The sequence below is a fragment of the Triturus cristatus genome, chromosome 11 (genome assembly GCF_964204655.1).
Source record: "Triturus cristatus chromosome 11, aTriCri1.1, whole genome shotgun sequence".
Lineage (NCBI taxonomy): Eukaryota > Metazoa > Chordata > Amphibia > Caudata > Salamandridae > Triturus > Triturus cristatus.
Window position 1 is genome coordinate 581,882,369 of NC_140594.1, and position 18,049 is coordinate 581,900,417.

Sequence of the window (18,049 nt, forward strand, 5' to 3'; positions counted from 1 at the left end):
CACGAATAATCAAAGCTGGTTCTGGATGGCATTTGGTTTCTGTATGAAAATCACAGTGCAAAACTCTGGCAGAGTCAATCACACATTCAAACTTTTGTCATAAAGAATTACCCACATTAGGCACTTTAGTTTTTTAAAAACGTTTCAAAATTCAACTTTTTGCTGGCAGATGTGACATTCATATGCATCCTGATTTTGTTAGATTATTTTCATATTAATCAATCGGTCAAGATTCTGGTCTTTTTTCTGATTTTTAGTTTGCTCACTAGTATTGCGAAACTACTTTTTCCATGTTATTTTTTTAAAGTATAAGGATATTACAAACTCAGGGCCTTTCTTCCTAGCTCATGGCTCTGCCTAGATCCACCACAATTTCAGCAGTAGTGAAAGTGACATCTTACACTCTTCAACTTTCCAATGGCACAGGATCAAACCCTTCTTTCACCCTTAGACCCTCAACAGCTTTTACTGAAATACTGAAAGGCCAGCAGTGCTGGATCCTTGTCCGATTTTCAGGATAACTGCGTAATATAAATATACATACAGTATATCAAAATAGAACCATTTACACAGTCCTTAACTGCTGACCTGGATCCAGACTCGTGGACACCGATGGGCTAGATGAAAGGCAAAGAGTGGTAATAATGTAGAGTTAAAAGGGCTCACAACCATTTTTAGCAACTGGCTACAGGTAGCCTTAGCTTACTGATTCCAGACGCTAATGGCACCCCTACAGTGCAGGACCTGGTGTATTGTGGGAAGATATACGCCATGCACTTGCTATTACGCAGGCAGTAATATTGCTCTGTAAATGTCAGCTTAATAATTTAATATGCATGGCACGGGACCCAGCAAAAAGTGGCAGATGCCCCATCTACCGTATTTAGAGTGCATAGAGGCCTTATACAATCTAAATAAGGTGGATGGTTTATCAGCCAGTTTTTGGCAGATGTCCCTTGTCCGCCAAATTTTAAATAAGTCCCATTGCTTTCTCTATTAGGCTCTGGGCCCGATTCACAAAGGTAAACTAAGACAAAAGTCTTACTTTACGACTTTTGGTATTCACAAAGGGCATTTTGAGTAGTAAAGTTAGACTTTTGTCTCAATGAAACTTAAGTTTTGGTCTTAAGTTTAACTGAGACTAAAACTGAGACAAAAGCCTAACTTTTTATAAACTCCTTTTATGAATACCGAAAGGAAAGTCGTAAAGTTAGACTTTTGTCTCAGTTTTCTGTCGTAAAGTTAGACTTTTGTCTCAGTTTTCTTTGTGAATCGGGCCCAAGTAAAGTGGAACGTGTGTGACGCAGGGCTCTTGTAAAGATTTATGAAGCCATGCAAAGCCACCCTACGTGACTTTGAGTGGCCTCATAAATCATGAGTAAGGTGACACAGTGCAAATCGCTGTCTCTCCTTACTCTGCACAGGAGAGGCGTGAACCCCGCCCGCTAATGTAACGCCCGGCACAGGGCGGGGAAAGGGCGGGGCACTGAAGGGGTTAAGCGAAATCTTTTTCGAGAACTATCGCGACATTTTCTCTAAATGCAGTTACGCTTTTCTAAAGGTTTCAAATCTAATCTATGTACTGGATAACCTTTCTACAGGTGACTAACTTTATGTTTATGGAAAATTCTACAATATATGTTGATTACATATAAAGCTGAGGCTGCTGAAGGATAAAACACGCATTTTGGTAACCATCTTTCTGTTTCCCAGGTGCACAGCTTCACCAACACTATCAGCATCACCCAGGCATTCTTGTCACCTGAGAATGCCTCCCTGTCCGCCCACCTGATGCATTCTGTGAGGAAGGCTCAGCCGTCCACTTACAATTTCTCTGCACAGGTGAGTCACGCTACTCTCTACAAATTCACACAAACCAGCTTTTCAGTTTCTCAAATTCACACAGCTGCGTCCTGTCAATCCACCAAATTCATACAGATGCAATGTCCTATATAAACCCCATCAGCCTATTGTCCCCAAATTCAGTCATCTTCTGTGCTCCCGGAATTCACAGTCACATCCTCTCAGTTTCCCAATTTCACTCCTGCGGTTGCTTGGCCTCATTTAGGATGTTTTGCCTTCGGGCAGCACCACAGGCCTTCCTGCTCCGCTGCTCTACGGCAAAAGAAAAGAGAATGAATGCGCCGTATCTATCAGATACAGTGCATTACTGTCCTTTTCCATGGTGCACAATGGGCTGCCGTGCGCCAATGCAGGCACCTTTGTACCATGGTGCAAGGGTGCCTGTGTTGCGGGGTTGATTATTTTTGTGCAGGAAGGTAACCCTTCCTGCACAAAAACAATCATAAGAGGCGCTTTTCTCTTTCTATGTGTGCTGACTTCTGCAGCACATATAGTAAAGGAAAAAAAAGATATTTCTCCTCCTTGTGCCTCCCTTACGCCTCCCCTGGGGAGGCGTACGTTTTTGGCGCTGACTCGATTTCCAATTTCTCGTAAATCTGGGGCAGTGTCAAAAACCCATGGATGTTGCCGGGAACGCCTCCAACAACACCCATTGCATGCCCCTTCAATGCAGAAAACTGTGTTAAACAGAACAGTATTTACGAGGAAACATTAAGTAAAAAAGTGGCTTAGTGCTACCTCGTAAATATGGAGCAGGCTCCTGTGCCATGGAACATCACAAAAAATTACGTTGCAGGGGCGCAAGGGGCGTCATAAATGCGGCCCTAAATTCCTAAATCCCTAATCACAACCTTTTAATTCTGCAAATTTACTGTCACATTCTCTAAATTCTTCAAATTCATATACTTACAATCATTCCACTCCCCAGATGTCCGCAATCATGACTTTTCTTGTTCATGCACTACATAAGCACATCTTTTAAAATCCCTGAATTCATCCAGTTATAACATCTCAACTCTATATTGGCAGTCCGAACCTCTCTACTTCCTCTATTAACAGTCACACTAGCACAATCTCATATATCAAGGCTACAGATTTGTCAGTCTCCAAACTTACAATCACAATATTTACCCACACGAATTCTGTGCCACAACCAATCAGCTCTACATGGGAGCATGCACAGTAACAGTCTCTCAGCAGAAGCCAATCACCATCTTTGCACTGAATTTACATCATTGCAGCTTCTCCATACTCTGAATTCTCTGCACCCTCATGATCTCAAGCTCCCAGCCTCTCCCTCACAACTGCTATATACAAATCTGTGGTCACTGACTCAACTCCAACAGCAACTTCTGTATACTTCGGTCGCGAGAGCCAGATTCAGGAAATATCTTTAGGACAATCACTGATTTTAGTAATCGTTCAGATTCATTTTACGTGAATATATTGTTATTCTTCTGAACCTTTAGGTCTTCATTAAAAGCGGTCCGGTAAATGGTGTGATATTTATTGCACCTGATAAAATCTGAATATGCTAACTTGTAATTTATCCTGTGCAATAAATACCAGACAATTTTGATTTTTTTACAACAATATGCAGATTTTGGTGCTCACCATACAAAAATCCACATATTCCAGCAAATACCAGCCGCTTCTCCCTGCAAAATACTGACACGTTTGACCTGCCAATGTTTATCACTAAATCCATGTTTCAGCATTTTTCTAATGAATTATTATGGTGTAGGAAATATGCTGCGATAAAAGCACTTACAGATCCTGGACTCAGCCCAGACAACTTACAGATTCAATTCAATTCAATTCATGGCATTTATAGACACACAGCTACCTCCGAGGAGGATTCCCGACGCTAGCGGAAAGCCCGCAAGAGTAAGGGAGGAACTAATGATTACATAGCCACGAGAGAGGTATCAAACAAAATAGTTTTAAGATTAAGTCTGAAGACAGATTCCGAGGGGCTACAGGGCAGGCTGTGCGGCAGAGTGTTCCACAATTTGGAGTTATTCAACAGGTATTTCAGTGGGAGTTGAGAAGGGCTATTAGCCACTAGTTTATAGGATCATCTTGCAGTCTTTTTTTATTAATTGGATGAATAAAAGCAGTTTTTAGGATCATCTATCAGTCCTTTGTATGAATCAGATGCATACTAGCTCCCTTCTATGATTATTGTATCTTGCTGGTCGATAATATTTGAACAAATACTTGATGTAATAATGCGCGTCACAGAGATGGGTCTCTTTTTAGAACATTAGTGGGGATGCCACTTGGGCCCGCATCTAGTGAAGATTAGGAATTTTTTGGCAAAGCCTTAATTTCTTGTTGGGTTACATTCAAGGCTGTATTTGAGTAATTCAAAATTAGGGTTAGCATACTGATGTTATTTGAAGACAGATTTTAGTATGTTCTTGAAAGTATATAGTTTGATATAATACACTCATTGGCTGATTCATACAACTTGGTTCTTGGACCACTTAAAGATGAAAATTCTTTAGTACTGTTCGACTTGATGGCTGCAATTAATTTTGCCTAAGCTACGTCCTGATCTCTCATATGAATTTCCTTTATATCCTGTCCATTGCGTGCATTTTAGTGTTTGATGTGAAGAGAGTGCAATTTTTCAGGAGATCTCACATTAGTTTCCTGTGCTGTCTTTTTGTTAAAGTAATTCAACAGTTAATAGAGAATCAATTCACAGAACAAATTATGGTATTGTGTCTATTAATGGAATTAGTAGAAGTAAATTGAAGAGTTAAATTTAACAGAGTTTCCCATTCGCTGTGCCAGTTAGATGACTTGTGGTTAATGTAATTAGTTATGGACAATCTTATTACTATAAATTCTTGATTGTTCAAGGATGCTAATTTACAATGTAAATTGATACTTATATAGCGCGCTACTCACCCGCAAGGGTCTCAAGGCGCTTGCACAAATACCACTGTGGAAGCCATCCTGGCTTTCCCTGTGAGGCGTCCACTCCTGGGCACCCCAAGGTGGAGGACAGGCATCCTTAGCGTTGTGGAGATTAAGCAAGCTATTGCCTAGAGTTGCAGAGTGGGACTCCATGATTAGAGTAGGCACCGAGGCAAGAATTATCAGGTCCATGGAATTTTTTGAGCCCAAGACCCGCTGAGGCAGGGAATTGAACCCTGGTCCCAGGCCAGACCTCTGCATCAGGGTCTGCCGCTCTAACCATTGAGCCACACTTCTCCACTTCTCCACAATCAAAGCTGAGTTTCCTCTAATTCTTTTGGAATTGATTAAGATTAAATTAATATTATTGAGGAATTTATTTATATGATAGTGCTCGTCAATAAGCCATAATTTTATTTCCTGGTGATTGTGATCACTCTCTTTCCTCAAAAGAATCTCAAAACATTTACAATAGTGAAATCGTGAAGGGTGAATGAAAGTAAAATCTATGATACTTTTGAATTTGGTTGTGATAAATGTGGGTCTAGCCTGTTGATTTTGGGGGATTATACCATTCAATGACTGATAGCCTAATTCATTTTATACATTTTTCATACATCTGTTATTTGTTTCCTCTTTGTTCACATAGTCAGGTGTTAGAGGTTGATAGAGATTCCAGGCTTTTTCAGATGAATCCTCTGTTGGTGAATTCTCCTGTCACTTGTTATTGTTATCATCCGTTAGTGTATTGTTCCAAAATGTTCTCTAACTCATTGAGTGTGGTTTCAAATTTACCTTTATTTTTAATTAACTTAGGAGAAAAGTGAACATTTACTAGCAATAATTGGATTTGGTTCCTGATTCTCAAAAGGAGTATGAGCATGTAATCTTGTTTGGATTCCAGAGCTTTTTATTCTGAAGTTGTCATTTATTAAAATTGATTGCCCACTGCTAGGGTGTACAGTTCGGTTGTCCAGGTTTCTTGAAGGTAAAGAAGTGATATCGGTTAAAAAAAAGTGATTACATTTTCGCCACTTGAATTAATGTGTTGCTCTATACCAGCGATATTACAGGAACAAATCAGACGTTCATTCACTCTGATATTTACATTTTTGATCTAGTACTAGAAGTGATGTGATGCAGTTAGGTTCAGATTGCTATGTTCTTCAGAGGTGGGGTTGACTGTCGCATTACGTGCTAATGATTATCATTAATAATATATATACATAATGAGCAAATTTCCTTAAGTATTAGGGTCTGTAGGACCTTTAAAGTGATTTGCTGTATTCAGTGTTCGAAGGAAATGATTAAAATCTTCCTTCTGGTCTAAGCGTCTTAAGATATTTGGATATTTTAGTTTCACTACTTTTGAAACTGAGATTCCGCATGTGTTGAAGCCAGTATGTCCAGCCCACAGTTTTAAAAGAATAGCATCTGTACGGAGTATTCAGGTAATATCACCTTCTAAATTATTTTCCCTAATAAACTGAAAGCTACTTAAGTGATTTGAATCTGGACTTTCTAGCTCCGGGAGTGGTTTAATACTTTCAAAGTACTACTAGCAGTTCTTTGGGAACCACCCGGGTTCTACTGGGAGCAGGGTGCTGGCGAGGCTGGTAGCTCGAGTGCTACGGAAAAGAGGGGGCCACCTAAAAGAGGCAAGTCCAAGGGCTCCCAAATGGGGGCTCAGGTCACAAGGGGTTTTGGAGAAAGTGTGCACAGCTGGTTCATTGGGACCCAGGCCGGGGGGCTCGGGAGCAGAGAGGTTTGCTCGGCTGGGCTAGGCGCACAAAAATGTACCCCGCAGCCAGGGACAACAGCTGGCAGGGTCAAAATCAAAGCAGCTGGGCTACTCTCGAAATGGGTCTCAGTGATGCTGATGTCCCTTGATGGTTGCTTGGTCCTGGTGCAGTGAGGATCCAGTCTGGGCATGCACTGTCGGTGTTTGGTGCAGGGCATCTGGTACCCCTGGGGTTGGTACAGCACGGATCCGGTTGGTCCTGGCGTCTTCAGACTTGGTGGGGAGACAGATCTGACCTTCCAGAGCATGAGTACCTTCTCCTGGTCATCTGCAGCTACAGTCAGGCTGAGGATCTGCAAGGTCCTTGTGCAGTAAGGATCCGGTCTGGGCATGCACGGTTGGTGTTTGATGCAGGGCGTCCGGTTCCCCGGGGTTGGTACAGCACGGATCCGGTTGCTCCTGGTGTCTTCACACTTGGTGGGGAGACAGACCTGACCTTCCAGAGCATGTGTACCTTCTCCTGGTCATCTGCAGCACGAGTCAGGCAGAGTACCTGCAAGGTGGTGGACCAGACTCTGGTTGTTGGTGCCTGTGGACTGCAGGGGAGTAGCTCCTCTACTCCAAGGGAGACTTTGGTGTTTGTGGAAGTGCTGACAGGCTACCCAAGGCTTGGTAGTTCTCCAGCTCGCAGGACGAGTCTCTCTGTCGTGATTTTCGGGAGAGGGCTGAAAACAGCCTGGGCTTCTCACCAAAGTCCAAAATTCTGCTGCAGTTCTCACCAGGTAGTGACTCTTCTTCGTTTCTCTTCGGCAGGTCCGTTGAATCTGAGTTCTTGGGTTTAGGGGTGCCACCTAGATACTCAATTTAGGGGCATTATAGGGAGTGCCAGGTAGTAGCCAATGGGCTACCTACCTTTAGGGTCTCTAAACCCCCTATATGACCACTTCCTGTGGGAGGAGGGCATAACCCTAACCCTGACCCTAGAATGCTAATTCTATCGAAAACAACATGGAGGAATCTGAAGAGTGGGGTCCACATCAGCTGCCCTGACGTAGGGGGTGGTGCTGGCTGAATGTGGTCACACCTCCTAATCTAACAGATTTTCCCACCTGTTTTGCCACCAAAAAGTAGGGTCAGGACCTGAGGGGACAGCTCCACTATCTGGAGAGGCCCGGGTCACATAACAAAGGCGGCAGTCCTTTGAAGCTTCCCGCCCTGGAGTGTCCCTCCTACTTGAAGGGGTGAACACCTCCGCCCAGAGCATGCTTTGTTCCTGTCCTCCGAGAGCAAAGGCTCTCACCTCAGGAGGTCAGAAGCCTGTCTATGGTGGCTGGCTGGTCGAGACCAACCAGTCAACACACTAGTAGTTGGTAGGTTTTCAGGGAGCACCTCTAAGGTGCCCTCTGTATGCATTTATCAATAAATCCAACACTGGCATTAATGTTGGTTTATTAAGATGAGGTGTTTGGTACCAAACACCTTGGGATATAGTGTAGCCATCATGTAGCTGGGGAACTCGTAATGATGAGTGTCCAGCCCATGTACTCGTTATGGCTTCCCTGTGCACTGGTAATATCTAAGGGTGAACTTAGATATCGCTGGGACATATCCACTCTCACAGATATGCCCTCACGTGGGTATAGTGCACGCTGGCTTAGGGCTGTAAGGCCTGCCATAGGGGTGACTTACCTGTACCACATGTAGTGTTGGGAGGCATGGCACACAGGGATGTGTGCCATGTCAACTCTTCGGTTTTCTCTGCACCAAAAGACGCAAGCTGCAATGGCAGTTTGCAAGAGCTTGGTGGGGGATCCCTTAGGGTGGCACAGTTTGTGCTGCAGTCCTCAGGGACCCTCTTTAGGTCCAATGCCCTAGGTACCAGGAGTACCACTTACTAGGGGCTTACAAGGGATCTTAAAAGGTTGCCAATTGTGGAAGAATCATACAGTTTAAGCAAAGAACACTGGTCCTGGGGACCTGGTTAGCAGAAACCCAGCATACTTTCAGTCTAAATTGCACCAGATAACAGGCAACAAATAGGAGGTAACCATGTCAAAAGGGGCACTTTCCGACAAGTATTATGACATCTCCTGTGAATGGGTTCCTGGAAATTGTTTCCAGGAGAGAAGGTTTGCTGTGTTATTTAGAATTTAGAGTGGCATTCAGTTGAACCTTCTTTGGATGAAGAGGAAGAACAAAGATAGGGGTTTTGACGATACTTCCTTCATGAGGCATGTGGCAAGACGTTATCAAGAACACAGCCAGTTCCATGTGACTTAAAGGTCATTATTGAGGACAGTCACAATCAGAGAAAATAATTTCCAAGGACAATCAGCAAGGCTATACAAGCATGGCCAGAACTTATCATCTTCAATGAGATATTAGAGAGTTCCATACGGGTGGCGCGAGTCACTAGTGGAAACTAAGGTGCATATTTACAAGAAATGACGCATTGCTGCATTGTGTCAGCGATATGTCAAAACAACTTGCGCCTTGGTACGACAAAATCCTGCCCCATGGATGCATCCTATTTACATTACGGCGCACCGTGTCGTAAGGATCTATGTGCGTCATAAACAATTACGTATCCGTGAGCCCCATGTCGTAAGGGAAAGTGATCCAGGGCTGACTTATGGGTCGTAAAGTGATGCAAATCAGCCCTACATAACTTATGAGTTTGGATTGCATCAGAAAAGTACAAAAACTGACGCATCAGGGAAAACAATAGCACGCTTCACAGAAGTCAGAAGTGGAGCAGAGAGCCGGCTACAGAAGCAAGGACAACCACCCAGCACTAGCCAGGATATCCAGGCAGAGTTGCAGGGAAAGAGGAAGAGAAAGTTCAACTTCAGTAGGGAGGAGAATGATATCTTGATCACAAAGGTGACACAGCACCAACATCAGCTGTTTGTCACCTCCAAATTGCCACTAGGGAGGTAAGAAGCCATTTGGCAGTCCATCGTGGAGAAGATCAACTGTGTGGGGCAAGCAAAGGGGACTGTCACCCATTGCAAGAAGTGCTGGCACAATTATAAGCGCTGTACGAAGGCAGCAATGCATACCGGAGGAGGGAGCCCAGCTCCCCAGGAGGAGCTGGATGCCATGGAGGAGCAGGTGGCAGCTGTCATTCCAGATGAGTTTGGAGTCCCAGGATACGACAGTGCAGCACAAGAGGAACAACCACAGCCGCAAGGTGAATATTAACAAGGGGCAATGTGGACAAAAAGGGTCATGTTGTGCAGGGCACCCAGCTATGTCCCAGTGCACGAACGTGGTGTATCTTTCCTAGTAGGAGATTCAGTTAGCGATTGAGGAGAGACTTCTCTCACACGCCTCTTGTATGTTTGTTGGGACTACTATTGGGATTTCTGAAGTAATACATGCCAGACTTTACCAAATGTAGACAGGGCAGTTGATAATGTCTCATTCATTCACACATATTTAGATGTGACAGTAGTAGTCCCTGTTGTTCATTGGCTACTTCCATTGAGAGATTAGTGAGTGAATGTCATTGTGGGGCATGATATTCTACACATGGCAGTGCACTGTGTCCACTGTGTTGACAGTACACAGGGGGAGAGATATGTGGAGTTCTTGCACTGTACAGCGCAACTGGTAGACTCTCAGAACTACACTGCCTCACTGATTGAGGACAGTGTATGATATATTTCATATTTTTCACAATGATTCAGTGTCCTGGGTTTGCAGCCTGCACTGGCAGACAATGGGCAGCACTGCAACAAGACAGGCACATTATATGTATGGTGGATGTGTAGCTACGTGTCTTGGGGGCTGTACTTTGTGCATGAGGGTCTACCTTGCTGCACAGTCAGTACCCATGGAGGACTGATAGAGTAGGTTTGTGTGGCACACAATTGAGCGCACATTGTATGGCAGGTGTGTATATATGATGACTATTGTAATTTTTCATGGTACGCATGACCTAGGGAGGGCCAGATGTGTGTAACCTTTAAAAATGTTCATTTTCACAGGTATTGATTACATGGCATGCCTCATGACAATGTGAGTTATCTGTGGGGACACACAGACAACAGAAATGGAGACCCTTCATTCAAAACAACATCGTGCCACAGCATGTTACATAGTGTTGCATTGCTCAGAATCTTTCCACCATTTAGAAACACTCACAGGACCTCATTTACAGGCTGTTGCCCCAGGCCAGCATAGCGAGTCACTTAGTTGTGCTGCCCTGTATCCAAAGAAAAAGGGCAGGAATTTGCCATATTCATGACAAAGTGGCGAATTGGTGTTCCTTCTGCATGCGCAAGATCACAGATTGGTGACTAGCGCCAAAACATGCACCATTGCACCATGTGTGTGCAGTGTGGGCTCAATTGTTTTTATGCAGAAAGGGACACATTCATGCACAAAAACAAACAATGACGCCTTCTTCTCTCTTTGTATGTGTGCTGCTGAATGCAGCACACAGAGGAGTAAATAACAAGGATAAAATGAAGTTATTTCTCCTTGTTACAGATCGCCTGGGAAGGCACACATTTTTGACACATTTCCTGTTTCCCAGGTCCTTGTAATTCTGAGAATATGTCAAAACCCATAGAACACATCCTTGACGTAGAGTAAGGCAACGCAGCACTGTGCAGTGCCTTGCTTTAGTCCATATCTATAAGGCCATGCAAGGGCAAACAGGGTGACTATGCATTGCCTCATGGAGATGATTGCGAGAACTGCTCCACCAGAGCATCATTTAAATGTGCGCTACAACAGCACAGGCCTCCTATTCATGAGACCCACAATTGCTTAAGAGGTCTTAAGATATGTAACTTGAAGGGTTGTTTTGCACATGTGTCATGTAGTATGGTGCAAGGCCCGCACCTGCTATGTATACACTGTCTTATTCACCCAACACAAATTTGGCTATTTTATCCTACACAGTTTACTGTCATGAGGTCAGTCATGTGCTTGAGATGTACTTACCATCCAGTAGGCCATTACCATATGTACCATTCTGGAAGCGCTAATTTATGATGCAATGTCTGAGGATGTATGCATCATGAGCACTTCCAAGGTACTTTACCAGCACATTGATGAACAGCCCTATATGGTCCACTATTGCCGCACATTGATGGAATATGTGTGCTTCCTATTACGGTACAGGTGGGATGTAAGCACAGGAGGCAAAACTTGCAAATGTGTGCAGTCTATTGCCCCCAACACATGTGTGAATCTTGCAATGTCATAGAAGCCTTGCTTGTTTTCCAGTTATTTCTGCGGTGTGTTGGGAAACATGAGGTACTGGAGTGTGAGGTTTATGATGGCATCCAGGACAGAGGGTAGGAATGCTGAAAAGGATGGCTGACATATTCCAGCTAATTCGGCTGCGGTGGGTTGGAATGAACCAGACGTAGTACTGCCAGCAGCTTGGCCTGCAGAGAGATGTTGGTGTACCTCTGGGCTGTTGTCTGCAGCCTTGGTTCAATGTGGTGCAGGAGTAGGACAATGGACTCTCTCCTGAGCCCTTACGGGTGATGGCCTCCTCCTCCCTGAGGTTAATGGGGTAAATGTTCTGTCGGTATGTCTGCTCCCTTCTCCTGTGCTGCCTACGTAGTGATAGTGGAGGTGGTTTTAGTAGTGGAGGTCATTGTCGTCTACTTCCTGCTTCGAGCTGCAGTATGAGAAGCTCCATGGCATAGTTGAGATTGCCAAAGTGCTGTGGAATGTTCTGAATATGTACCAATGCCGATGCATTATTTTTACACCTAGTTTGCTGATGCGCAAGAATTGAGATGCATTTTTGACTCTGCACAATACTTGTAAATATGCATGCATCAGTTCGGCACTGGATATTACGGTTGAATGCCTACCTTGCATATGATTAACATAACCTGACGCAGCAGGTTGTGGCACAGGAGAAAAATGATGCAGGACTGAGAAAAGTGACATCTTGGGCCTAATGTGTCACTTTGTAAATATGGAGTAAGGAGTGCTCCGCTGCTGCATCAAAAAAGTGATGCAGTGGGGGCGCAAGCTCCTTGTAAATATTCCCCTGTCTGTGGAGGTAAAATGTGGAGGTTTCATTAAGGATTATGGATCTGAAGATGCATTTTTCTGGCCCTGGGTGTTTCAATGGTTCGTTGTTGCCCATAGGAGGCAAGATAGAAGGTGGAGTGGGTGGCATGGACAGAGTTAATATGAAGAAACAGTAGATACTGGAGCTGGTCGACAAAATCCTCTAATGAGTTTGGTAAAGAAGGCGACAGTGGGCCTGAGGTTGTTCCTGACTCAAATCAAAGGGCTATTTGTTCTCTCAGACAGAGAAGAATACCACCTACTTACAAGGATTTCTGTCTGTCATTAATTTATGTTGAGCAAATTATGCACCACTCTGCGCCCTATTTACAAAGTGACGCATCTAGGCAGATGCATCACTTTGTAAAATACTGCACTACATTATACCTGTTAACTACATTATACCTGTATCAGGTATAATGTATGCAGGGTGGGCGTTCCCCTGCTAAAAAGGCTTGTAGTAGTGGTGCAGTGAAATCTATGAGTGACGCAGGCCCTATCACATGGGGCTTGCCTCATGTGAAAGGACACATTGCTAGATTTGCGTCTGTTTTCAGACACACCCCTGCAATGCACCACTTTTGTGCCGACAGATTCGTCAGGAAAACTGACGTATCTGTAAATTCTTACTACATAAAGAACCGTACAGTAAGTACGGCGTATCCAAGGTGGACGCACTGAAAAGTGTTGCATTGCTGTTTTCACGCAGCGATGCAACACTTTTTATTAAAGAGGCCCCAGGAGTCTCTCCATTGGTCAGTGAGGCAAGAAGGTTGTCACACTGTTTGTTTCCACTTTTTAGGGTCTTCTTAGTACTTAGGGCCAGATGTAGATAATCCATAAATACCGAATTCTTAATACCGAATTTTATTTCTTATGTAGCTAATGTAAAAAAATACAGATTCCTTAATATTCCTTATTACCGAATCGGTAATACCGATTCGGTAATAAAGAATACCTACCCATTCATTCCTATGGGCTTGGAGGCCCATAGGAATGAATGTAAAGCCATTCTGTATTAGCGATTCGGTATTACCGAATCGGTAATACCGGGAGGTATTTCAAGGGTGCCAGGGTGTTCAAAGAACACCCTGTTGCACCCCTGAAATGTGCCTGTGTGCACATGTGGCACACATACATGCCCTATGCCACATGGCACTTAAAAAAAAATTCAAAAGAGAAGGAATTTGTTAACTTGAAGTTGGTGGTAATTAACAAATTCTTAAAGCACATAAGCACTCCTTTATGTGCTTTCTACATTGCATTTACCGAATCGGTAAATACCGATTCGGTAAATACCGATTCGGTATTTACCGAATCATCACCTACATTAGGAATGGCTAAATACCGGTCGGTAACCCTGAAATCTACCGAATTTCGGGGTTACCGACTGGTATTTAGCCACCTACATCTGGCCCTCACTTTCTTATCATGAATGATCCATTCCTATCCTGTCCTATCTTGCGTCTTCTGAATTGGAGATGGTACCATGCAGCATGCAGATCTAGCCAAAATGGAGAACAGCAGGGAAGCAAACACCGAACAGAGAAAATCAGGGGACTTAGCCTCCATGTGTTAATTGTCAATGGAAAGTAGGAGAGGCAAAAAGAGCAAAATGGAGTAACAAGCAAGAGTCAGAAAGGAGTATCTTTTACAGTACTACACATGTATGCATAGGACCATGTACAGACAGACAGCATTATGTGTCACACCAGATATGGTCCCACAGAACATATTGAAATATACGACACCCTAGATTGCACTTTGCATCACTATGCACCATACATCACCGACTGCCTCTTCTTTCACATCAGATCAGCCCCTGACAACCTCTGACAACTTCTCCAAATTAGGGACATAAAAAACCCACACAGTTTTAACCAAGTTTTTTTTGCTTTCCAGATTGAAGGTGCAATGTTTGGTGCTGTGAAGGAAGCGGTGGAAATCCTGCAGGTTTACAACTGAAGGAGTCTGGAGAGTCAGGGTGTCACTCAGAGGACCAGGAACCCAGGAAAAAGGACGTGACTGTGCACAGGCCTGGGAGTGACATGGTGGAAGCTGGGAACCAGTCAAGATCCAGAAACCCCTTCCTTAGGGAGTGTCCTGTGTGTTCACTGGGCACGGCAGTGTGGTTCTAGAGCTGACAAAGTCAAGAGCTCAATGGCCAGTTAGGCAGAGGTAAGGAGAAGTCCCTTTGCTGCCTTGCTGACATATTGGTGACGATAAGAGCAGCCTCAGAATAGGCACAAATTGTGGCCCAATTATTCTGCACCAAGGAAAATGATACTTCCCTCAAACAACAATTCTCCTGGAAGGACTGAGATCCCAATGTCCAGCATTCAGGACAAATGGAAAGGGAATCGCACAACTCAGACAGTACGTGGCGAGGGCACTTCAGTGGCAACAGTCTCCCTGCTGCATTTCTGGAGACTGGTTAACTGATTCGCCCTGGGCAAGCTGAAGACAATGCCTATGCTGACTATACATTTGCACTCCTAAAAACTGAGCTTAGTCTTAACTGGGCTCACCTGTCGCTGTATCGCAACAAAAGACTTGGCCCATCCCTGGAATAAAGACCAGGTGATGTTTGGCCCACTTGTGTACTCTGCAACTGCATCAATCTCACAGTTTGTAAAGAAGTCATCCTGTTTGCCTTTGTATGATGGCCTTATGTTTAATGTGCATACTGATGAAATCATAGTTGGTAGTTGAGTACATGCTGATGACATCATAGTTGTGCTAATAACATCCTGTTTCGGCTCATACTGATGGCATCATAGTTGTGGACCTGCTGATAACATCATGTTTGAGTTCATACTGATAGCGTATTTGCTGCTGTATTTCTCTCCCTCTCTGATAAGACCATGCTTGCTGCTGTCACATTGTAGTTGGCCTCCTTGATGTCATTTTAGTTCTACTAATTTCATGCTTGGTGCTTACAGTGATGACAACTTGTGTACCACACTCCCTGATTGCATAGTTGGGCAAGTATTGATCTCATCACAGTTGAGCTAACACTGATGGCATTTTAGTTGGTGATGCTGATGACACCATGATTGCTGCTCTGATGACATCACTCTTGGAGCGCACAGTGATGACATCATGTCTGGTGTTCACATCAACGTAGAGGCACGCTTTGACCAAAAAGCTCCATTTCTCCAGAGGCGGCTGGCGTGGATTGTTCACACCCACTCTAGACCATTCTGGGAGATCCAGTCCTGTGGTTTGCTTTTCTGTGAGAATGTCTGTAATCGTGAACTTTGTAAAATAGGTAGTAACATTTGACAACTGTAGCCCCTTTTAGCAGACACTATGGAGTCACCCTGCTGTTGACATCAGTCTTGGTACATCATGAGGGGCTCGTCCATGGCAGCACACCTGGTGCTTGTCACAGGGTTTTAATGACAGACATCATGCACATGCAGATGGCATTGCACATGGGCCCACACTGGAAACATCATCATGGTACTGATTGTGTTCATCCCCATGTTAACATAGTTCCCTTGCTGATGACATCAGACATCGTGCTGTCTTGGATGGCACCATGGATGGCGTCTCTGAGATGACATTACGCGAGGTGCCCTAGCTGATGGCACCACACAAGATGCTGCCTTGAATGACATAACATGTAGTACTCTCTGGGATAGCATCACACATTGTATTCTCAGGTGACATCACAAATGGTGCTTTGCTTTCACCGATGATATCACACATGGTGCTCCTACTGATGAGATCACACTTGGTGCTTATTGATGACATTACAGACAGTGTTCATCCTATTCACATGACAAATGTATACACACCCAATGACATTGTAATGTTTGGCATTTTTTCTAGTGTTGGTGTCTCCACGTTGGGGGCGTTTTTGGCTACATCCTTTGATGCGGTGAAACCTCATGGTGGCTCGTTTATGATGGGGTATCGCATCAGTTAGTGTGCACTATAATGACATAATGCTTGCACTAGGCACTTGTGGACTTTAAGAATTCAGATGTGGCAGCTGGACATATCAGTCTTTTATTTATTCAGGTGTGGTGAAGCCATCGACAATGGTCCTGGCTTGTGTATTATTGCCAACTGTGTTCTAGGTCAGTGTGATTCTCTGGATTAGTGACATGCACAGAGACAAACACATAAACACTTTCAGAGCTACAGAAACACAGACTAATACATCCAGTTGGGCATACTGCCATTCAACAAGACATACGCACATGCACTAATGCAAAGACACATTCCAAACAGACTCCAACAGACACTTGGTGGCCGGCAGACATACCAGCCCACCCAGATATGTCTCAGTCCCCTCTCAAACCCATGCACACAGCCACACACATACAAACCAACTCCAATCATACACGCCAACAAGTATACACAAAAGATAAACATGAAATTAACCCTACTCATGCACATACCTAGACACCCAATGACATCCAGACAGGCCCATCTGAAAGAAACCGTAACACACAACATAGTTGGAAACAAAGACACGCACCATGATAGTTCCTCTCTCAGAGTTGTATGTTTATCATGTGCAATGGTATGATCCATGCTGGCCAACCAAAAACAAAAAGAAACCTGGTTCAAAGGGCAGCTCAGAGTACAACATTTGCCGCTGCACAGAGTTCTCGGGCTTCTACCAGAGTGGCCCGGGGACCGTCTTCTTAGCACTGATCCCAAGAGCCAATTCTGGCCTAAGCTAATCAAAATCGCTGTCTTTGGCAGACTTTCTCCATAAGCTAGAATAAATTATGAGACTTGCAACTTTAGTTGAAAATAAAGCTATTTTTATTTACTAAAATACACATTAAATTCTATGATGACTATGTACAGAACACAATAATAAAATAAATGACCAGTCTTTGTAAGGGTGTAGCAGAATTTTAAGAGTTCTTAATGCATGCTGTGGGGTGTGGTGTTATGAAATGAAGCGCTGTAGTAGACCAAGATGGATGAAGCACTGTGGCCGCTGCTGGGCAGTAGGTCTTTTGTGTCCCGCAGAGCAGGTGTAAATCCTGGGTGACAACAGCTTAGTCCTGGGGTAAAGGGACCTGATTCTTTCTGCCTTTTGCTCTTGGGTCCAGAAATTCTAGGGTCACTACCTACAACTGCTGCAGCCTCCGCATGCTGTGCCTCTTCATGGAATAACCTTGCTTCAGACAGGGCTTTACCAAATGTGGGGGTTTGTGTTGTGTGTGTGTGTGCATCTCTTCAACAACTAAGTGGTGCCCTGTAATTGCTTGTTGTAATTTACACAACTAGAATAGTCTAGATATGTTTTATCTCCTGTAATATGGGGGGGGGGGGTCATTATCAATCATTATCCATCTGGTACCCTTCTTCTTTAAATTAGAGCTCTGGTAACATAGACGGGACCAGAGAACGTATTGTTGAATCTGTTTTAAACACAACAAAGAGAGCACGAAAGTTGCAGGTTGGCTGTAACAGACAAGAATCCAGAACCAGTACTGG

General features: G+C 44.0%; 1 protein-coding gene across 2 annotated transcripts in view; it reads left to right on the forward strand.

The window, feature by feature from the left end:
• The window catches only part of HR (HR lysine demethylase and nuclear receptor corepressor), a 388,960-nt gene extending 371,502 nt beyond the window's left edge, over positions 1–17,458 (forward strand). For both annotated transcript variants that reach the window (XM_085633820.1, XM_085633818.1), the window contains 2 exons: positions 1,714–1,842; positions 14,483–17,458. In XM_085633820.1, coding sequence (XP_085489946.1) covers positions 1,714–1,842; positions 14,483–14,545 — 192 coding nt within the window. In that variant the 3' untranslated portion in view covers positions 14,546–17,458. The remainder of the gene's footprint in view (positions 1–1,713; positions 1,843–14,482) is intronic.
• The last annotated feature ends 591 nt before the right edge of the window (positions 17,459–18,049 follow it).